Here is a 23,318-nt window from a genome sequence, read left to right as displayed (position 1 = left end):
CTGGTGTGGTGAGACTTCTTACTGTGTTTACCCTATTCCAACACCGGCATCTCCACGTCATCTTGTCACTCAGCCAATTCCACATCCATATTACCACTCTCTCGTTTTATTCCATGAGCGATTAATATTTCTCACAAGCCTGTTATGCAGCTCTGTATCTTTGGAAGTCCATGTACATCATTTTCACATCATTACCCTCATCAATCCTCTCTGATACTTCTTCAAAAAAAAACTCCAGCAAGTTAGTTAAATATAATTTTCCCTTAAGAAATCCCAGCTGATTTTCCTTAATTAACACACATTTGTCTAAAGTTAATAAACTTTGTCCTAAGTTATTGTTTTGTGGAGAATTTATGCCTACCATTTATACTTTAACCTGACTCTTCCAACTGTGGAGTTTAAGCATGTAAATTAACTGTGAATAATGAACCGCCCTTCGAACATTAAGTTTATTTACTTGTGTCACATATAGGCTGACATTAACACCGGAGTGAAGTTACTGTGAAAATTCCCTGGTCGCCACACCCCAGGGGCCTGTTTGGGTACACTGAGGGAGAATTTAGCCAATGCACCTAACCAGCATGTCTTTTGGATTTGGGAGGACACCGGAGCACCCCGAGGAAACCCACGCAGACACGGGGAGAATGTGCAGACTCCACACAGTGACCCAAGCTGATAATTGAACCCGGGTTCATGGCACTGTGAGGCAGCAATGCTAACCCTCTGTGCCGCCCATTACATTACTTGGCTAAAAGAAGCATGGTTGAAGTGTGGTTTACAGTTGGATTGAAATGAGATAAAGATCTAGGAAGGGCCACATACGACCGCAAACCTTATCTCTTTCTCCCTCCACAAACGCTGCCAGACCAGCTCAGTTTTCCCAACACTTTCTGTTTTGATTATACAGAAGAAAGCTTTGATAAAGGACGCATCGGCAGGATTGGGGAGCCTCGTGATTCCCTCCAACTTTTTTCGTAACGCGCACAGGAGAGTGGAAATAACAGAAAGAATGGAAGTTACAACAGCCGCGGCGCTCTGTAAACTCCACCCACACACACTTTCAGTGACTGCCAGGAGCTGTTCCTTCTGCCTCGATCCTCCCACACCAAGAAGAAGAGTTTTTTGCTGAGGTTATTTCCTTGCGGATGATTTGAGTGTTATTTACTCCCTGGGATGCAATGACTGGGCAGTATTCCCGATCCAGCAGCTCGGAATCCGCAGTCCCAATGATCAGGAGGAATAAGCCCGGGACAGGAGCTGCAACCAATTCCATGCTGATATTGGGGGCAGTGATTGGCGGGGTTACTTTGCTTCTATGCATCGTTTCGACCGCGGGAATGTTTGTGTATTTCACCAGAGAGATCTCAAAGGTAAATTCTACTGTCGGTGGCGCGGGGAGGGAAGTGGGATTCATATGTAAAACCAATGAGCTTGGCAATTACAGTGTGAAATTTTTTTTTATATATTTCGGCCTAATTCGGAACTGGAAAATAATTGGAGAAAGTAATTTCTATGGGATGGGGGCAAATGGGCAACATTGCTTTTTAAAAGAAGCAACCTTCTGTGCTGGGAGGTTGCTTGTTGATATCACAAGTTAAAAGCCCATAATATTATTGAGTTAGGAATTGGAATTAGTGTCAATATTTGCAAAAAGGAGTTGTGATTGTTACTGCTGTCCCAAGGCGGGGGGGGGGGGTGATTTCTAATTAAGAATAAACATTAAAGTCGAAGTAGAAATCGAAAACGAAAGAGTGTTTGTAAAGTTTGGACTCTGCAATAAAGTCGATCCGGCGAAAGGGTTTACTGTGCCCAGTATATTTAACTACAAGTCCCAAAGCCCACAGCTCATGTGGTCCAAAAGCAATTGTTTCAGATGCAATCCTACACCAGCATTTTCAGAAGGAATTTAAATAGTCGCATATTTTATTACAATCTGCCAATGGGAATGTCAGTGGTCGAAAAAAATAAGTTTAAATTTACAGGCATCACTTGTTCAGAACAAATCTGTGTCGCTCTTAAAGGGGCACTGCGCGAAAAACATGCACAGCTCTTTAGATTTTGTGGGGACAGATGTGTTTGTAAACACACAAACGTTGCCAATAGAAACGAAAAAAATGCTGGAAAATCTCAGAGCTCTGAAGAGTCATCCGCACTCGAAACATTGGCTCTATTCTCTCTCCACAGATGCTGTCAGACCTGCTGAGATTTTCCAGCATTGTCTGTTTTTGTTTCAGATTCCAGCTTCCGCAGTATTTTGCCTTTTTAAAAATTGCCAATCCCGGGGAAGACAGTTCAATTGTGGAATCCTATCTGGGGCTGGAAGAGTTTGCTGTTTCTGTGCTTTAGTGGTTGAGTTACCGGAATTGAATTTGACCTACTTCGGTAGCCATGGATTTACAGTGTGTCTAGTAGTACCCGGAGGCTCCCAGCAAGCGTGCGTTCGGAAAGGCGTGTCTCCTTCCAGACAGACGCAAGCCAGAATCAACCTTTCCCCTCATTCCAGGCACAACAAGTGACCTGATGGCTCCTGAGGTGAATTCTTGGTGCAACAGGTGCAGCACAAATATCTGAAAGAAGCTTCGATAATCTGCAGTGCTTTGTTTACTCAAAGCTAAGATTCAGCTTGATAAAAGCACTGCGGGTGTTCAGGAAATATGCCCAGTTGTTTCCTGGTCTGAGTTGGTTAAGGAGACGGTCTCTCAACACCTTGGCTAGCAGGGGACAAACTGTCCAAAGGGTTTTGATTGCTGCATCCAAAAAATTGTTGGGCTATACCCATGTGGATGAGATTCAGTGCAGCTCTTGAGGTGAGCCTACTGCCAGAGCTCACATGGAGAAAAATGATTTGAGTGAAGTGAAATCACTATTGCCTCTGGCATTATTCCTTACAAAGCGGGAGAAGGGAGCTGGCCAAAATCAGGGGGAAAGTAATTTAAAATAATTAAATTATTGCAGTAGCAGGCATTATTGTGGCAGCGACATCAGCAAAACATTCCACCTCGCTGTTTAAATATGATGCATTAATAAAGTGACCCTCAGCTGATCACTGTTAATATTTTCCAATTCACATTTGATTCCAAGATGGAAACAGACAACATATTTTAGAATTATAGAATCCCTGCAATGCAGAAAGAGGCAATTTGGCCCATCAGGCCTGCACCAACTCTGTGTTTTATCCGGGTGCTCTCTCCCGCCCTATCCCTATAACCCATCACATTTACCATGGCTAATCCATCTAACCTACACGTTTTGGGATACTCAGGCAATTTATCTAACCTGCCCAACTTTGGACTGTGAGGAGACTGGAGCACCTGGAGGAAACTCACACAGACATGGGGAGAATGTGCAACCTCCACACAGTTACACAAGGCCAGAAGTGAACCCAGGTCCTTGGTGCTGTGAGGCAGCAGTACTAAGCACTGTGCCACCACACATTCCCTGATGCTGGTGACTCTTACTGGGGTACAGTTCCATGGATAGAGACAAACCAAGTTGCAATTCTCAAAATACATGTTTTCATAAAGCAATAAGATATTTGATAATAAGACACCAATCCCTCATTTATAATTTGTAACTCACACTAAATTCAAATTCCTAATGCTGCTGTGCTTGCTGACCTACACTGGCTCCTGGTTCAACAACTCCCCCTTTCTGCAATCATCCTTCTCATTTCAACTCCTTCCGTGGCTTCACCCATTTCTAACCCTGTGAGCTTCTCCTGCCCTAGAAATCTTTGAGATCCCTCCTGTCCTCCAGTGCCAGTCCCTCTTGTATCTCTGATTTTAAATGCTCCACCATTGATAGCCGTAACACGATTTGCCTTGACCCTAACCACTGAAATTCTCTCCTTTAACCTCTCCAATCTATTTCTCTTTCTTCCTTTAAGGTACTCCTTTATACCTACCCCTTTGATCACGCTTTTGTTATTTTCTCCTAGCCCTGTAACCCCAGACATTTACCATAGCTAATCCATCCACACATTTTGGGATATTCAGGTGGTACTTCAGTGATTTGATTTCAATAATGTTTTTATTGTAATACTCTTGTCAAGAACCTTGGGCCATTTTGCCAGGTTAAAGACACTATAGAAATGCAATTTGTTGTCTTGTCGTTGCCCTCACTCAGGGCCCAATTCAGTGATATTTCAGTAAGAGGCATCATTGTTTGGAGAATAGGATCAGGAATTTTGACTGATATTTTTCTGCAGTGTTGCTTTGAGGTAATAAGGTCGAGTCAGCTAACACCCCACAAAATATGAATCAATTGTGGGAACTTTCAGTTCTCATTGCTTCATACCACACTATGTGGATCATTTATTCACTAAAACAGTCCATGAAGATCATTTTTTTTGTACAGTTCATAAATTGCTTTTTTAAAAGAATATATTGATTTAATAAATTTACTTGATTAAAAAGAAGGTTGTTTTGTTAATAACTAGCATTTTGTTGCAAGAAAAATATAGAGTTTTAGAGGATGACACATCACAATTAGCCATCTGTTCAGCAACCGAAGAAGGCCATCAGTAAATGTGAAAAACATTTTCTGGGTTCTCCAGATTCAAAACATTGGCTCTATTCTCTCTCCACAGATGCTGTCAGACCTGCTGAGATTTTCCCAGCATTTTTTTATTTTTGTTTCAGATTCCAGCATCCATAGTATTTTGCTATTTCCATTTGCTCGTTGTTATGCATTGTAAGCAATGCATCCCTGTGTGATTAGTTACATGATATGCTGTAACATTACTGGAGGCATTCATGGGTTTTTATCTTTCATGTTGGACTTCGGTCAGGCAATACCTTGTAAATAAAGCTGCGTTGGATTGTTTAAGTAACCCAGAGTGTGGCACTTTAGAAATCTTTATTTCTTGTTGTCAAATCGGTCACACACAATTACACATATATGTACAATACTACGATTAAATGAAATCAGAAACATGATGCTGGATCTAGATATAGGAATGTTTAGTGTAAATTCAAAGCAAAACTGTTTACTTTATGGAACTCGAGAATGAACACAGAGTGAAACTATTTGACTCATCGTACATCTGGCAGTTCTTCTGAAGAGCAAGCCAACTAATTCCCCACCATGATGTTAAAGCTCAACATATATTCTTTCCCTTCATTTACTACATTCAATTCCCTTTAGAAAGTTAGTATTGAGTCTGCTTCTACCACTATTTAAATCATAAAATCCCTTCAGTACAGAATGGAAGCCATTTGGCCCATCGATCCTGCATCAACAACAACCCTACCTAGGTCTTATCCCTGTAACCCCACATATTTACGTTACTAGTCTCCCTGACAATAAGGGGCAATCTTATGCTCATACATCTTCAGGCAGTGTATTCCATTTCATCAGAACTCACTGCATAAATTTTTGTTTCCTCGTGTAACCTCTGATTCTTTTGGCAATTACTGTAAATGTATGCCCTCTGTCAAAAATTTATGTTGTACATTTCCAGGCCTATCTACGTCAGCACCTGTTTTAAGATTGTGCCATGTGTCTGCATGGGTTTCCTCTGGGCAGTCCAGTTTCCTCCCACAGTCCAAAAATGTGCTGGTTAAGTTGATTGGCCATGCAAAATTGCCCCATAGTGTCCTGGCATGTATAGGTTAGAGAGATTAGTGGGGTAAATGTGTAGGGTTGTGGGGATAAGGCATAGGTGGGATTGTTGTTGGTGCAGACTCGATGGGCCGAATGACCTCCTTCACTGTATTCTATATGGATTCTACGATTCATTCCATTTCATCAGTGGGCTATGCCCACTTGAAGCATGGTTTTTATTTTCCTAACTTTTCCAAGTTTATTGTCATCTGCAAACTTTGAAATGATGTTCTGTAAAGCCAATTCCAGGTCAATATTGGTATCAAAACAAGCAGTGATTCCCAACATTGTTCTGGAACACACCACTCTGGTTTAAAACACAACCATTGTCCATCACCCCCTCCCCAATTCAAGAGATCTTTATGCTTTATGCCCCTTAGCCAATTTAGTATCTACACAATCACTGACCTTTTTATTTCATGTTTTTGCTGAAAGTCTGTTATGTGGTTTTTGTCAGATGCATTTCAAAAGTTTAACTTCATCAAGTTTGTCTATTGCTTCATCAAATAACTACGTTAAGATAGTCAAGAGCAATTTGTATTTACTGAATTACATTCACGCTAGTTTTCATTTAATAATCAAAATACCTCAAGAGAAGTTATTAAATATTGTTTGCACTCCTTAATAAAGCAACACCACTCACCTAGAAAGACAATAAATGAGTTGATCACAGCACTCTTTGAGCAGCTGCCCGAAGATGCACGATAATAGCCTGGGGTGAAATGGTTCTTTAATGTTCTTTTTCTTCACTATTCTACGTAGAAACTAAGAGCAAGTGTAGGCCATACAGCTCTTTGAGCCTGCTTGGTGATTCAGTATGATCATGCTAATCCTTTAACCCAACACCATATTCCCGCTTTCTTCCATACCCTTTGTGCTATTAAAATCTAAAAAATATCTACTTCTTTCATGAATATATTCAGTGACTTGACCGGCACAGCCTTCTGTGGTAGAGAATTCCACAGGTTCACTATCCTTCAAGTGAAGTCACTTTTCCTCAGCTCAATCCTAAATGGTATCCTGAGACTGTGCCGCCTGGTTCTAGATTCCAAAACCATGGAAGATATTTTCTTACATCTCGTCTGTCAAGCCCTGTTACAATTTGTACATTTCAATCAGATGTCTGGCTCAGTGGTTAGCACCGCTGCCTCACAGCGCCAGGGACCTGGGCTTGATTCCCAGCTTGGGTCACTGTTCGTGTGGAGTTTGCATGTTCTCTGTGTGTCTGCGTGGGTTTCCTCTGGGTGCTCTGGTTTCCTCCCACAGTCCGAAAGATGTGCTGGTTAGGTGCATTGACCATGCTAAATTCTCCCTCAGTGTACCCGAACGGGTGCTGGAGTGTGGCGACTAGGGGATTTTCACAGTAAATTCATTGCAGCGTTAATGTAAGCCTACTTGTAACAATAGTAAGTAAACTTTAAACTCCTCTCATCCTTTTAGATTCCAGTGAATTTAGGCCCAGTCAAACTCCTCTCTCCTCATAGGACTAAGCCGCCAACCTCAGTATCAGCCCAGTGAACTCCTCTACATTTCCTTTATGGCCAGTATGCCCTTTCTTCGGGAGGAAGACTATATTCATGCAATATTACAGGTGTTGTCTCACCAAGGCCGTATATAACTGCAGTAAGACACTTCCACGTCTGACTCAAATCCTCTTGCAATGAAGGCCAACATTCCATTTGCCTTCCTAATTGCTTGCTGCATTTGTTTTTCTACTTTCATTGACTGGTGTGCAAAGATGCCCACATTCCTTTATACATCCACACTTCCCAATATATATCACCATTTAGCTATACTGTTAATTTCTGTTTTCCATACCAAAGTATAAAACTTCATATTTAGCCATGTTGTACTCAATCTGCCATGAGTTTGGCAACTGGTGGAATTTAAATTTCAATAATAAAATCTGTAATTGAAAGTCAGTCTCAGTAATGGTGACCATGAAACTACCATTGATTATTGTGAAAACCCATCTGGTTTTCTTACCTGGTCTGGCCTACGTATGACTCCAGGCCCACAGCAATGTGATTGATTCTTAATTGCTCTCTGAAGCAGCTGAGTAAGCCACTCAGTTCAAGGAAAATTAGGGATGGGCAATAAATGTTGGCCTTGTGAGCAATACAATGTCCCCATGGAAAGAAAGTGAATCTTTAACATTTCAGCTATAGTCGTGGATAGTAGTAGAGCTATTTATCATCTGATTACAGGGCACAACTTTTCATAAACAACAAAATAAAAGGCCAGATACAATCTGAATTTGTTTTTTGTTTATCAACTATGTCCCATTTGTCAGTTTGTTGGCTGTTGTTGGGATATAGGATATGAGCAGCCATCCATGTGATAGCTAACCACATGCAAGTACCAGCTATTTATCTGGCTGGGTGGAGCAATTCAGTGAAACCTGATCCTGGGTACATTGACTGATACTTACCTTGCTTGAAGTCAGAGAGGAAAAATGTATAGCCCTGACTAATGCCTCTGGCTGTGATTAGTTAACAAGCTAGTAGCTTTTGCTACCAAATAAACCTCTTGGACTTTAACCTGGTGTTGTGAGACTTCTTACTATGATTGATTAACACAGCACAGACTGAGGCAAGCAGATATTGCTTTTTAAAATGTGAATGATGAAATTTGTCATTTTTTAATATGGGAATAGAATTAAAAATGTAATTTGTTAATGACCATCATTGAAAGAAAACATGAATGGGTAAAGACTTTACATTTCTTCTGATTTACGTGAAATGATAAACATTTAGTTGATGTTGGTATCTAGATAGTAGATAAAGATTCGTTATATTCAGTCAATGTTGTTACAATTATTTGCAGTTTTTCTTTTAACCAAAAACCCACAGCATCACTTGGGACACTTTATTGATCAAGGCATTGATTACAAAAGCAGGGAAATCATGTTGGAGTTGTCTCGAACTTTGGTGAGGCCACAGCTAGAGTACTGTGTGCAGTTCACACTATAGGAAAGATGTGATTGCCCTGGAATGGATGCAGAGGAGATTCACCAGGATGCTGCCTGGAATGGAACATTTAAGTTATAAAGAGAGGTTGGATAGGCTTGGGTTGTTTTGTTAGAGCAGAGAAGACTGAGGGGCGACCTGATCGAGGTGTACAAGATCATGAGGGGCACGGACAAAGTAGATAGGGAGCAACTGTTTCCCTCAGTTGAGGGGTCAGTCACCAGGGGACACAAGTTCAAGGTGAAGAACAGGAGGTTTAGGGTGGATATGAGGAAAACCTTTTTACCCAGAGGGTGGTGATGGTCTGGAATGTGCAGCCTGGAGGGTGGTAGAGGTGGGTTGCCTCACATCCTTTAAGAAGAATCTGATAAGCACTCAGCACATCACAACATTCAAAGCTATGGGGTTAGGTGGGAGGTTTTTCTCATGTGTCAGGGTTGAAGGGTCTCTTCTGCATTGCATGATTCTATGATTCTATCACGGTTACAAAACAGCAACAAATGATTTCCTTACAAGCTTAGGAGAAAGGGTAGTCTCTAACTAGCTGCTGAAAGAGGCACTGGTACAACCTGGGATGATTTTTGTACCATATTTCTACTCTGCCTTGACCTATTCTTCTCCCCTCTCCCCGTACCAATCAGCAAGGTGTGAGATCCACATCTGACTGTTCAGAACATCATTGTACTAATTCCTTCTGCTATGTTATCTGTCTTGAATAATTAATATAAATAAATGACTTAAGTTCCATCTCAATCTAAAACGCATCAGCAGTTACTGTTTGTGGGATCTTGCTATGCACATCTGGCTGCTGCATAACAATAATAATTGCACTTCAAAGTAATTGTAAATGTTCCTATGTAATTCTAGTATTTGCGAGGAAGTTTTAACAAATATAACCACGGTCTGAAAATGCTTTGCCATGTTCTGTTTAAAATTAAATAACAAATTATTGTCTTTTCTTCAACATCCAACTTCATAAGGCCGATGTTGTATTCTTTTTAGATTAAAAATCAAAGAGCTTCCCAGGAGCTGTTGTGGTGTCTGAATAGTTCCCAAAGGATGGAACAACTTATCAGTACTGAGATTGAAGATTTGAGTGATCAGATCAGAAAAGATCCCTGCTGGAGACTGGCGAACAGTATTAAATCACTCGCAAAAAAGGTGATTGGACAGACCACAGTATTGCTATTTTGACACTGGATTTTTTCTCAGCTTTTTCTTATGTGATGTCCCAGTTATAAGGTCACAAAGTGCCTAGTTGCTCAAATCCCCAGGGATTTCTGCATTCCTGTGTTCCTCCAGGGGACATTTCAATGGATTCGGGATGATTCGGGGTGTCACAGTGGTTAGCACTGCTGCCTCACAGTGCCAGGGGCCCAAGTTCAATTCAATTCTGGCCTTGGGTGACTGCCTGTGACTGCCCATGTTTGTGTGGGTTTCCTCCTGATGCTCCGGTTTTGTCCCACAGTCTAAAGATATGCGTGTTAGATGGATTGACCATGCTAAATTGCCCCTTTGTATTAGGGGAATTAGAGGGTAAATATGTGGGAATAGGCCCTACGGCCCTCAATGTTGTGTCAAGCTATGTCCAAACCCAAGATCAAGCAACCGCACTCCCTATCATTCTGGAGCGCTCCATGTGCCTATCCAATAACCGCTTGTAAGTTCCTAAAGTATCCGACTCCACTGTCACAGCAGGCAGTGTATTCCACACCCCAACCACTCTCTGAGTGAAGAATCTACCTCGGCCATCCCTCCTATATCTCCCACCATGAACCTTATAGTTATGCCCCCTAGTAACAGCTACATCCACCTGAGGAAATAGTCTCTGCACGTTCATAAGAACATAAGAACATAAGAAATAGGAGCAGGAGTAGGCCACCTAGCCCTTCGAGTCTGCCCCACCATTCAATAAGATCATGGCTGATCTGTCGTGGCTCAGTTCCACTTTCCCGCCCTCTCCCCATAACCCTTAATCCCTTCTCTTATCAAAAACCCATCAACCCGCGTCTTAAAAATATTTAGCGAGGCAGCCTTCAGCCTTTCACTCTTAATTCTTTTTTTTCACTCTATCTATCCCTCCCATCATCTTATAAACCTCTATTAAGTCGTCTCTCATCCTCCTCTGCTCTAAAGAGAAAAGCCCCAGCTCCCTCAACCTTTCCTCATAAGACCTACTCTCCAAACCAGGTAGCATCCTGGTAAATCTCCCCTGCACTCTCTCCAATGTTTCCATAACCTTCTTCTAGTGAGGTGACCCGAACTGAACGCAATATTCCAAATGTGGTCTCACCAACATCCGGTACAGTTGCAGCATACGCCCACAGCTTTTAAACTCAAACCCCCTGTTAATAAACGCCAACACACTATCAGCCTTCTTCACGGCTCTATCCACTTGAGTGGCAAACTTCAGAGATCTGTGGATATGACCCCCAAGATCTCTCTGTTCCTCCACATTCATTAGAACCCTGCCGTTGACCCTGTAATCCGCATTCAGGTTTGTCCTACCAAAATGAATCACCTTGCACTTATCAGGGTTAAACTCCATCTGCTATTTTTCAGCCCAGCTCTGCATCCTATCAATGTCTCTTTGCAGCCTGCAAGAGTCCTCCGCCTCATCCACTACTCCACCAATCTTGGTGTCATCAGCAAATTTACTAACCCACCCCTCAGCCCCCTCTTCCAAGTCATTGATAAAAATCACAAATATTGGGATAGGGCCTGGGTGAGATCGCTGTTGGTGCAGGTTTGATGGGCCAAATAGCCTCATTTTGCATTGTAGTGATTCTGTGATGTCAGCTCACACCTTCCTTCCCCTCTGACATCTCTCCAACGAGGGATAACTTAAAACCTTTTAGAGTAGGAATATTTGATAATCTGTTGAAAATTTAAAATTGTATGTTCATAATTTTCAGTAACCTGCTAAAGTAGCTCTGTTGAGAACTTTAGTAAAATTTTATTTGTATTCTCCCCTACAAAAAGCAGATGCATAAATCCAAAAAATGGCGACATTCCATAAAGCCTAACCACTCAGAGCAGTGCGAAATAAAAGCCTGTGAGTAAGTTACATTGGTATTTATCACATTAGATTTCAGAATCTTCATTAGATTTTTGGAATTGCATTCCACGGTTGAGATCTGTGAAAACCATAGAATCACTACAGCGAAGAAGGAGGCCATTTAGCCCATCGAGTCTGCACCATCTCACCAACTCTCGAAAGAGCATCTTACCCCCGCCTCCCACCCCAGTCCACCTAACCTGCACATCTTTGGACTTCCATAGTTTTCACGATGTGGCAATCATTCATTAACAGGAGCTCTGAAACTCCTGAAGACTGAACAAAGAACATGGATGCAACTCCATTGAGCTCTAAGAGCTACTACAAAGTCATCCCAAACCACGCAGAATGTCAATGTGAGGAAGTCATCCAAATGAGCAGCAATGCATGGAAATATTACATGGTGCTTAATGTTCTTCTCATATAGTTATTACTCGAAGACAACAAACTTCAGCAAATCTCACCATATATCCATATTGAAACTTCACTCCTTTCACAACATCCCGTATTGTAGCAAAATGATTCTAATGTATATATGACTTAGGAACAGAAGTAGGCCATTCATCCATTTGAGCCTGCTCTGCCATTCAGTATGATTATGACTGATCCACTTGCAGTCTCCACTTACCTGTCTGGCCCCTTGTCTTTCAAAATCTATCTAATCCAACTCTGAATAAATATGAACATCCAAATGGATGAACAAGGAGCAGGAGTGTGACACTCAGCCATTTAGCTTGCTCCGCCACTTATAAGATCATGGCTGATCTGATATTAACCTCAAATTTACATCCCAGTTACGCCAATAACGTGTCACCCGTTTGCTTACTGAGAATATATTCACCTCTGCCTTAAAAGATATTCAAAGACTGTGATAACATTCTAGTAGCCCACTCATTTGCCCCAAGATAAAGCCCATCAGGACCTGAGCACTTGTGAGCCCATATCTCCAACAATTTACTCAGTGCCACTTCTCTGGTGACAGTAATTTTCCTGACTTCCTCCCTCCCTTCCATTTCCTGATTTATACCCGATTCTGGGATTTTCTATGTATCTCCTATCATGAAGACCAATGCAAAATATCTGTTTAATTCATCTGCCATATCACTGTATTCCATTATCAATTCTCCAGACTCCCTTTCTAAAGGACCAACACTCACTTTGTTAACTCTTTTTAATTTTAAATATTTATAAAAGCCCTTATTATCTGTTTATATATATCTGGCTAGCTTTCACATGTACTCACATTTTTCCCTTTCTGTTAATCTTTTAGTCATCCTTTGTTGTTCCTTATACTATATACAACCGTCTGACTTTCCACGTATTTTGAACCATTATATGTTTTTTCTTTAAGCTTGCTACTATATTTAACCTTTCTAATTAACCACAGTAGTTTGTGCATCCCTTGGAATTTTGTTTCCTTGTTGGAATGTACGTATCCTGAAATATCCTCTTAAATGATTTCCGGTGCATCACTATTTATCTACCCCTTAACCTAATTTGCTAATTCACTTTAGCCAGTTCAGCTTTCATGCCCTTATTTACGTTTAAACACTTGGGCCGCGATTTTCTGTAATGAAAACCGATGTGCTGTTGCTAGCAGGAAAAATGGACTGTTTCCTGCTGGTGCTGATAGCACTTGCCAAGTGGGATTCAACCACCTTTCATTGGGGAAAAAACCCCAAAGAGAAACATGCCGTCCAGCCTGGCTTCACAGAGATCATGAAGGGTGCTCCAATTTCAGAGTTAAGTGAAGAGCCCCCTCCGCTTCCCCTCATGGAAATGGCAATCTCCTGCAGACCAAAGAAACAACACCAAAACTTCACCACCGAGAGGCAACCTCCCTTCCACCACTAAATGAATGGGTCACTCCCTACCTTACAACACACAAACATGTGGGTCACCCTCATGTCTGTGTGTCACCCCCTCCTCACTCTCCCTATAGTATCGTAGAATCCCTCCAGTGCTGAAAGAGGCTGTTTGTCCGTAGAAATGTCCATAGAACCCTACAGTGCAGAAAGAGGCCCTTTGGCCCATCGAGTCTGCACCGAACACAATCCCATCCAGGCCCTACCCCCATATCCCTACATATTATACCCACTAATCCCTCTAACCTACACATCCCTGGACACTAAGGGGCAATTTCTTAGCATGGCCAATCAACCTAACCCGCACATCTTTGGACTGTGGGAGGAAACTGGAGTACCCGGAGGAAACCCACGCAGTCACAAGGAGAATGTGCAAACTCCACACAGACAGTGACCCGAGCCAGGAATCGAACCCAGGATCCTGGAGCTGTGAAGCAGCAGTGCTAACCACTGTGCTACCGTGCCGCCGCCCAATAATTTGGCTTATTGAGTCTGCACTGGCTCTTCAAAGGAACATCTAACCCCCCCCACTCCTGCAACTCATTTACCATGGCTAATCCACCTAACCTGAACACATTTTGGGACACTAAGGGGAATTTAGCATGGCCAAACCACCTAACATGCACATCTTTGGAGTATGGGAGGAAACTGGCGCACCTGGAGGAAACCCATGCAGACATGGGGAGAATGCGCAAACTCCACTCAGACAGACATCCAAGGCCAGGATTAGACCCAGGTCCCTAGTGCTGTGAGGCAGCAGTGCTAACCACTGTGCCACCGAATCAGAGGCCTCACCCGCCACAAGACAGATACTCCGATATAAGAGGTCTGCTCATGCGCAATATCTCCCTCTACAGGCTGCCTGGTGAGTTAAGCCCGGCCCACTGTCTTCTGTAGCGAGGAACGGACACACTCAAAATTTAAAGACAGTGTTCCACATCATCCTCCTTGCTGTTCACAATGCTTCCAATTTTAATATCATCTGCAAAGCAGGAAAAGCAAGGATTTCAACACTGACACCAGGGGATCTTCATTTTTTCCAGCCCAATAAATATTTATTAATCACTACTCTATTCTCTGTCAATCAGCAAATTTTGTATCCATGTTGCTGTTGTCCATTTTGTTCCAAGTTATAACTTTGCTCACAATCTGTTGTGTGGCACCATATCAAATGCCTTTTAGAAGTCCACGTACAGCACATCAATCCTCTCTGTTATCACTTCAAGAACTAAAGCAAGTTGGTTAAACATGATTTTGCTTTAAGAAATCCATGCTGGCTATCAGTAACTAACTCACATTTGTCTCTGTGACTATTAATCATATCCTGAATTTTCCCGACCCCCAATGTTACATTGACTGGTCCGAAGTTGTTGGGCTGAACTATTACGCCTTTTTTTTGAATAAGACTGTAATGTTTACAATTCTCCAGTCCTCTGGGACCACCCCTGAGTCTGAGGCAAACTAAAAACTTATTACCGGGCCTCCGCAGTTCATACTGTCAGTTCTTACAGTATCCTTGGATACATTGCATCTAGTCCTGGTGCATATCGACTTTAAGCACAGACAGCCTACCCAGCACCTCCTCCTGATCAATTTTAACACTTCCAGTGTTTGATTTACACCCTTACTAGCCATGGCCTGAATAGCATATTCTTCCTTGCTCAAGATAGATGCAAAGTATTAATTTTATACTCAGCAATGCTCTCTGCCCCATACATAAAACTGCCTTTTGGACTTAATTGCCCCCTACTTCTCCATTTACCACTCTTTTACTATATATATGCTTAGAGAATACTTTATGTATTCCCTTTATGTTAGCTGGCAGTCTCTTTTCATACTTCTCTTTGCTTCTCATATTTGCTTTTACATCTCCTCTCTGAACCTTCAATATTCAGCCTGGTTCTCAATTGTGTTTTGTACCTGACATCTGTAATAAGCACATGTTTTCCTCTTCATTTTAATTTCTATCTCTTTTGTCGTTCAGGGAGCTCAGAATTAGTTTGCCCAACGTTTCCCTTTTGAGGGAATATACATTGCCTGCACCTGAACCACCTTTGCTTTGAAGGTTGCCCATTGTCCAGCAACCATTTTCCCTCCCAACTCTTGACTCCAATTTATTTGGCCCAATCCATTCCTGCCCCCATTGAAGTTGGCTTCCCCCAGTTAATTATTCTTACTCTGGATTATTCATTGTGCTTTGCCATGTTTAGCCTGAATTTTATGATACAATGATTGAGGTTCTGATGTTTAGTTGTTTGTGGGCTCTTGTTGGCTCTGCTGAGCCTGAGAATTGAATGGTTGGAAGTAAAATTTTTTGGTTTATGGAACTTAAGTCTCAATTTTTTCCCCGATAAAATTACTTTCAGGTAGCAGACAGGACTGACAAGAAACACATAATAGAAGGTGAGCTTGTTTCACATTCTAGCACATTGATAAATATTAGCTCAATAATTTCAGATAACTTACATCTCACTCTATTTTCACAGGTGTAATGAACAGTGTACCTGTCAATGTTTTTAAATCTGCAGCGGAGTTCAATGATAAACCAGCTCGTCACAGTTCCTCTGCTCATCTCACAATACGGTTCGCTTCTCCACAAGGTCAGTGCAGGATTCATTTGACCTGCTGTGTTTTTTATGTAAAAGGCATTTTTTTACCTTTTCAAAATGCTGGCTAAATACTTAAAAAATAATAAAAAATACACTGTGCAATGTCATGATGCTGCAACACATTGGAATGTCGTTGCATGGTACTGTGGATATATTTCCACTGTACACCATAACAATGAGTTCTGGATCTCAGGCTCATTGCTGGGGGTGAGTGGGAAATGGAAAGCAGACAGTTCTCTACAGGAGAGGAGTAGCGGGGTCATCCAAGTACATCTTACAGTGGTCTGTTACTGAGTAAGAATGCCAAAGATTGACCCTTGTCCACTCATTCTGCCATCAGCACTCAAAATGAAGTGACTGAGTTAGGAAAAGGAAGAATTATTCTTTAGAGAGAAGAACTTTTATTCTTACAAATAGTACACCTCTGTGATTTCAAATGTGAGTGAGCCATGCGAAATGACATAAACTTCAACAGGACTGGAAGATCCCACTGATGGCCAATGTCGTGCTGACTTCCACCAAGAGAAAACCAGGCCGGACTGGGGTTGGGGGTGGACGACACACTGGAAAATTCTGTCAATGTCTTTGTAGATGCCGATCCATTAAGCAGCTGACCTGGCCCTGAACTTGCAGGTCACCATTCCCTTGTGGTTTTCATGTTTCTTCTGGAGAAGTTCTTTTTGCATCATTCTGAATACAATTAACAGAACACCATCTTCTAGTGAGACACTATCCCTGATAGATCAGTATTGCTATATTGCTGGCTGTGTTTGCTGCACTTTATCAGGCCACCCCTGGGTCATTTGCTGAGAGAGCAACTGTAACAGTTTGTCTTTGCTGGTTTAATCTCTGATTCATGTTACTTTCAGTGGGGTTATATTTATTAGGTGATGGATCTTTACACTTAGATCTTTTATCTCCTGTTTCATCATAAGATCATAAGACAAGATGCAGGAGCAGAATTAGACCATTCAGCCTATTGAATCTGTAATGCCATCCTCTGTTGCTGGAATTTTACTGCCTTGCTCACTCGAGGCTCATAAAGTCCTGCCCAAGGCTAACGGAGAATGCTGCTCTGTGAGCCTTGCCTGCCTCGATTCTTGGGTAGGCGAGGTAGTAAAATTCTGACTTATGTCTCAACAGAGTTGCCTCTCATTCTTCTTCTATACTCCAGTAAGTACAGATGCAAACTACGCAACCTCTGCATAAGAAATCCCTTCACACCTGGGATCAGCCTAGTGAACCTTCTCAAGATTGCCTCCAATGCCAGTGTATCTTCCCTTAGATAAGTGGACTGAAACTGTCTCCAGTGGTGATAACCAAGATAAGATATCTGCTAGCACCATTTCTCTTCCTGACTTGTATTGCAGAGTTAAATTATAGCTTTGAAGCTTCAAGAGTAATCTCTGCAAACTTGCTGGTGCTTTCTACAGATTTTTCTTGTCGAATCTCATCATATGTCATCAGCTCGGTTTCAGAGCATCTTTCCTTTGGGTAATCATTTTCTTTCAATTTTCTTTCAAATTTTCGGGAAAGTTCTCCTGGTATAGTCTGGGCAGGATAATGTTACTCTGGTATCACACTTCAGCTTCTGATTTATGGTTGTGGGCTTTTTCCACATCCTCTTCCTGATCTGGCTACAGTCATATCTAAGTCATATCAAGGTGAAGCCTTCCATTGTTTGCTGGAGCAGACGAGTGAAGGAGCAGAGAGAGAGCTAAGAATTTACCTGTTAAAAACCTGTTTAAAATAAGTTTAAAGCACTTTGTTCTTTGTAGAACTGTTTAAAGCATTTATTTATTGTATTTACTGCTTTAAGAATTCTGAGGGAGTGGTTAACAGGCAGTTGTGGGCCATCAGATTTAAATCAGCGCCAGGTTTAAAAGGAGGCCTGGTGTAGACAGCGGGCAGCGTCTGAGCGGGCAGCGGAGTGAGAGGGAAGCAGAGTGAGCTACTTGGGCTTAATATCAAAAAGGGCTTGGAAGAAAAAAGGCCAGGTGAGTTCGTTTGAAAAACAAAAAAAAACAAAACAAAAAAAAATTTTTTCAAAACTACTACAGTGAATAATGGAGGGGCATGTGAGGTGTGGTTTCTGTATGATGTGGGAACTGGTGGACCCTAGGGTTCATCCCAGTGACCATGTCTGCAGTAAGTGCAGGTTGCTGGAGGAGCTCCAGCTCAGGGTAAATGAGCTGGCCTCTGAGCTACAGACACTGAGGCTCATCAAGGGGAGAGAGGGTGCCATTGTCAATGGGGTGCAAGTGACATCCACCCCCCCTAGACTGGCTAACTCTAAGGGTCAGGGACAAGAGGGGGCTACTGGGAAGAGGAAGGGGGGTGAGGAGCGGAGGCCTCAGCCTCTTAATCTGCATAACAGGTTTGAGGTTCTTGCTTCCATGTTGGACGAGAACGAGGCAGGTGAGGTTGGTGAGCAAACTGCACACGGTACAGTGCTGCAGCAGGACATAGGCAAAGAGAAAGGGAAAAGGAACGTAGTAGTTATTGGGGATAGTGGGGTGAAGGGTATTGACACTGTCCTTTGTCACAATGACAAAGTGCACAGAAGGGTGTGTTGTCTGCCTGGTGCTCGGGTACGGGATGTCGCAGCTGGGCTGCAGAGGAACCTGGAGTGGGAGGGTGAGAATCCGGTCGTTGTGGTACATGTGGGTGCCGGCGACGTAAGCAAAATGCAGACTGAGGATCTGGGGAGGGAGTATGAAAAGCTTGGAATGGAATTAAAAAGTAGAACCGACAAGGTGGTTATCTCTGGGCTACTGCCTGAACCGTGTGCAGATGGGCGTAGGGTTGACAGGATTAAGGAAGTGAATGGGTGGCTCAGGGATTGGTGTGGAAGGAATGGGTTTGAATTTATGGGACATTGGCACCAGTATTGGGGTAGGTGGGACCTGTTCGGGAGGGATGGGGTTGGTCTGAACCGTGCTGGGACCAGAGTGCTGGCGAATCGAGTAAAGAGGACTGTAGACAGGGCTTTAAACTAATTAGGGGGGGGAGGGTGTGAGGGTAGGTGACCTTACGAGGCCTAAAGTTAAGGAGAGGGTACAGGTAAGGGAAGAGGCCGGGGATGTCCCAATAATAGAGGGAGTAGGGGGCGTGAGTATAGTTGGTGGCGTTGCGGCAAATAGGGTCCAGGTGAAGGCTGGGATGAAAGCACTTTATCTGAATGCACGAAGCATTCGGAATAAAGTGGATGAGCTGATGGCGCAGATCGACACAAATGGATACGATCTGGTGGCCATTACAGAGACGTGGCTGCAGGGTGACAGGGACTGGGAGCTGAATGTACAGGGCTATCAAGTGTTTAGGAAGGATAGGCAGGAGGGAAAAGGGGGGGCGTAGCTCTACTGATTAAGGATAGCATCACGGTGGTAGCAAGGGATGATATTGGAGCCAAGGAGCAGAGGGTGGAATCGTTGTGGGTGGAGATTAGGAACAGCAAAGGGAGGAAGACGCTGGTGGGTGTCGTCTATAGGCCCCCGAATAATGATCTGGAGATGGGGCGGGCTGTTAACGCGCAAATAAGTGCGGCGTGCAGGAATGGGACGGCCGTAGTTATGGGGGATTTCAATCTGCATATTGATTGGTCGACCCATGTTGGACGTGGGGGGCTCGAGGAAGAGTTCTTGGAATGCTGCCGGGATAGTTTCCTCGAACAGTGTGTGTTGGAGCCGACGAGGGAGCGAGCTATCATGGATCTGGTGCTATGTAATGAAGCGGGTAGAATTAGGGACCTTGTGGTGAAGGATCCTCTTGGGGAGAGTGATCATTGTATGGTGGAGTTTCTGGTGCAGATGGAGGAGGAGAAAGTAGGTTCCCGGACACGCGTCCTTTGTTTGAATAGAGGGAAATACGGTAGGATGAGAGAAGAATTGGCGAATGTGGACTGGGAGAGCGCGTTGGAGGGAGGGTCTGTTGAGGAGCAGTGGAGGATCTTTAAGGAGATCTTTCTTGGTGCTCAACGGAAATTTATTCCAATGGTCAAAAAGGATAGTAGGAGGAGAGGTAATAAGCCGTGGATAACAAAGGAGATGAAGGAAAGTGTTAAACTAAAAGCGGAGGAATTTAGAGTAGCTAAGAGTAGTGGGCGAGAAGAGGATTGGGAGAGGTTTAAATGTCAACAAAGATTGACAAAGAAGTTGATAAGGAAGGGTAGGAGAAACTATGAAGCTGGGCTAGCGCTTAATATAAAAAAGGATAGCAAGAGTTTTTATAAATATATAAAAAGGAAGAGGCTGGCTAGGGTGAATGTTGGCCCTTTAGAGGATGAGAAAGGGGACCTAGTGGTAGGGGATGGGGATATGGCTAAGGTATTGAATAACTTTTTTGTTTCTGTCTTCACGGAGGAGGACGTGAATAATTTGCCGGGTGTTAGCGATGGAAAGGTGGTAGGACTGGAGGGTCTTAATGACATTACTGTTACTAGAAAGGCGGTGCTCGACAGACTGGAGGGGCTGATTGTGGACAAGTCCCCAGGACCGGATGGAATGCATCCGAGGGTTCTGAAAGAAATGGTGGAGGTGATAGTGGATGCCTTGGTGGTTATTTTCCAAACGTCGCTGGATTCCGGGGAAGTGCCAGATGATTGGAAAACGGCTAATGTTACGCCGTTGTTTAAGAAGGGTGCCAGGCAAAAGGCGGGGAATTATAGGCCGGTTAGTTTAACGTCTGTGGTAGGTAAAATGTTAGAATCTGTCATTAAGGAGGAAATTGCGAGGCATCTTGAAGGGAATTGCTTGATAGAGCAGACGCAGCACGGTTTCATTAAAGGGAAGTCGTGTCTGACAAATTTACTGGAGTTCTTTGAGGATGTGTCTAGGGCGGTGGATAGAGGAGAGCTGGTGGATGTGGTCTTTCTAGATTTTCAGAAGGCGTTTGACAAAGTGCCTCACAAGAGGTTATTGCAGAAGGTCGAGGGACATGGAGTTGGGGGTAGGGTGTTAGCGTGGATAAAGGATTGGTTGTCAAATAGGAGGCAGAGAGTGGGGGGTCAACGGGTGCTATTCGGATTGGCGGATGGTGACTAGTGGAGTGCCCCAGGGGTCGGTGCTGGGGCCTCAGCTTTTTACCATTTATATAGATGATCTGGAGGAGGGAACCGAGTGTAGAGTGTCGAAATTTGCTGATGACACCAAGATTGGGGGAACGGCAAATTGTGCGGAGGGTGTTGAGAGTCTGCAGAAGGATCTAGATAGGCTGGGCGAATGGGCCAGGAAATGGCAAATGGAATTTAATGTTGGCAAGTGTGAGGTGGTCCACTTTGGTAGGAAAAATGGTAGGAAGGACTATTACTTACGAGGCGAAAAACTGCAGCAGGCGACGGTGCAGAGAGACCTCGGGGTCCTTGTGCATGAGTCGCAAAAACCCAGCTTGCAGGTGCAGCAGGTGGTCAGGAAGGCGAATGGGATGCTGGCCTTCATAGCGAGGGGGATTGAATATAAAAGTAGGGAGGTCTTGCTGCAGCTGTATAGGGCATTGGTGAGGCCGCAACTGGAGTACTGTGTGCATTTTTGGGCGCCGCACCTGCGCAAAGATATTTTGGCCTTGGAGGGAGTGCAGAGGAGGTTTACTAAGCTGATACCGGAGTTGAGGGGGTTGAGCTATGAGGAGAGGCTGAATAAACTAGGCTTGTACTCGTTAGAGTTTAGAAGAATGAGGGGAGATCTCATTGAGACGTATAAGATGATGAATGGGATGGATAGGATCGAGGTGGAGAGACTCTTCCCGCTCAAAAAAGACAGTAGGACTAGGGGGCACAGCCTCAAGATAAAGGGGGGGTGGTTTAGAACGGAGTTGAGGAGGAACTTCTTCACTCAAAGGGTGGTGAATCTCTGGAATTCTCTGCCCATTGAAGTGGTGGAGGCTGCCTCGCTAAATATTTTTAAGATGCGGGTTGATGGGTTTTTGATAAGAGAGGGGATTAAGGGTTATGAGGAGAGGGCGGGAAAGTGGAACTGAGCCACGACAGATCAGCCATGATCTTATTGAATGGCGGGGCAGGCTCGAAGGGCTAGATGGCCTACTCCTGCTCCTATTTCTTATGTTCTTATGAGTTGTATCCTCACAAATTGTTATTTTTTTCAACAGGCTTGCCCCATCATTTAGACCGGTCATGCCGCCACCTTGTTAAATGGGGAATTGGAAAGGGGTCATCCTACATTCAGAACATGACTCTCCATCATGGAAAATTGCAAGCCAGCCAAACGGGCAGATACTACATTTATGCTCAGACTTATTTCAGATATCAGCACAAGGCAAGAGCTGACTATGAAGACTATTCTCCAAACTCAAATGAGCAACAGCTTGTTCAGTGCATATACAAGATGACAACCACCTATGCATCGCCAATCCTCCTCTTGAAAGGTGTGGGAACAAAGTGTTGGGCAGCAAATGCTGAGTATGGTTTGAATTCCATCTACCAAGGAGGACTTTTTGAATTGAAGGCCGGTGATGAAATATTTGTCACTGTTTCTGACATAACATTAATGGATGATAATGTAGCATCGAGCTACTTTGGGTCCTTTAGACTGGGTATGTAGAGTTTAAATTTTAGAAAAGGTGTTTGTTCATTGCATCAGACAATTGTTATTAAATCAGTTTTACCAGTATGTTTTTTTTCAAAACTTTTGCTGAATTATCAATAAGCTTAAAGGATTTGATCTGCTTACTTTGTCAGCTGATTAAAAATCTGTTAAAGGGAAAGGTATCACATTGCTGCTATGTACAGTTCTGGAAGTGTGCAACATTTCCAAGCTCCTCTTGATATATTTTGCAGCAGTTTTGATAATAAAAGCTAATAAAGCCCTTTCCTTCTTATGGGGATTTGGCCCAGATATGAAAAAAGGGTCTGGGTTTCTCTCAAAGGCAGCTGTCCTTTGTATGGGAACAGGGGGCAGCTCCCAGTGTCAGAGGACAGAGATATTGCCAACCCACAGTAAGGTGTAAATCAGGAGAAAAATGAGAGGAATGTACCTTCCAAGATTTTTGGTGTGGGTATATCAAATTCCACAACCACATAGGTAGGAAAATGCAAGCTCTTTTTTCAAAATCTGCAGATAAGTGCACTGCTTCCAAAGGAATTAATGAGGGACTCTTCATTTCCATCATTAAATACACTTTCACCTACTCTGTTAAGCAAGTTAAGAGAAAGCTTCTAAGATTGATGCACATAGTATTGAAAAACAGGACCAAATAAATG

The 23,318-nt window shown here is 43.1% G+C and overlaps 1 protein-coding gene across 1 annotated transcript; it reads left to right on the top strand.

The window, feature by feature from the left end:
* The first annotated feature begins 1,079 nt into the window (after positions 1-1,079).
* On the top strand, positions 1,080-22,926 carry tnfsf10l (TNF superfamily member 10, like). The gene is made up of 5 exons (XM_080188217.1): positions 1,080-1,370; positions 9,576-9,734; positions 15,863-15,899; positions 15,983-16,096; positions 22,208-22,926. The coding sequence occupies exons 1-5, from the start codon at positions 1,179-1,181 to the stop codon at positions 22,657-22,659; spliced, it is 954 nt and encodes a 317-aa protein (XP_080044343.1). The 5' UTR covers positions 1,080-1,178; the 3' UTR covers positions 22,660-22,926.
* The last annotated feature ends 392 nt before the right edge of the window (positions 22,927-23,318 follow it).

This window comes from Carcharhinus amblyrhynchos, chromosome 4, assembly GCF_965287045.1.
Source record: "Carcharhinus amblyrhynchos chromosome 4, sCarAmb.v2.hapA, whole genome shotgun sequence".
NCBI lineage: Eukaryota > Metazoa > Chordata > Chondrichthyes > Carcharhiniformes > Carcharhinidae > Carcharhinus > Carcharhinus amblyrhynchos.
The sequence above is the reverse complement of the archived record's forward strand: the minus strand, read 5'-3'. Positions and strand labels throughout refer to the sequence as shown.

Bases quoted from the DNA above. Each gene is read 5' to 3' on its own strand.
- tnfsf10l (XM_080188217.1), top strand. From the start codon at position 1,179: ATGACTGGGCAGTATTCCCGATCCAGCAGCTCGGAATCCGCAGTCCCA. The intron at 9,735-15,862 runs GTGATTGGACAG...AATTACTTTCAG, and splicing joins TTAAATCACTCGCAAAAAAG to GTAGCAGACAGGACTGACAA. The intron at 16,097-22,207 runs GTCAGTGCAGGA...TTTTTTCAACAG, and splicing joins ACGGTTCGCTTCTCCACAAG to GCTTGCCCCATCATTTAGAC.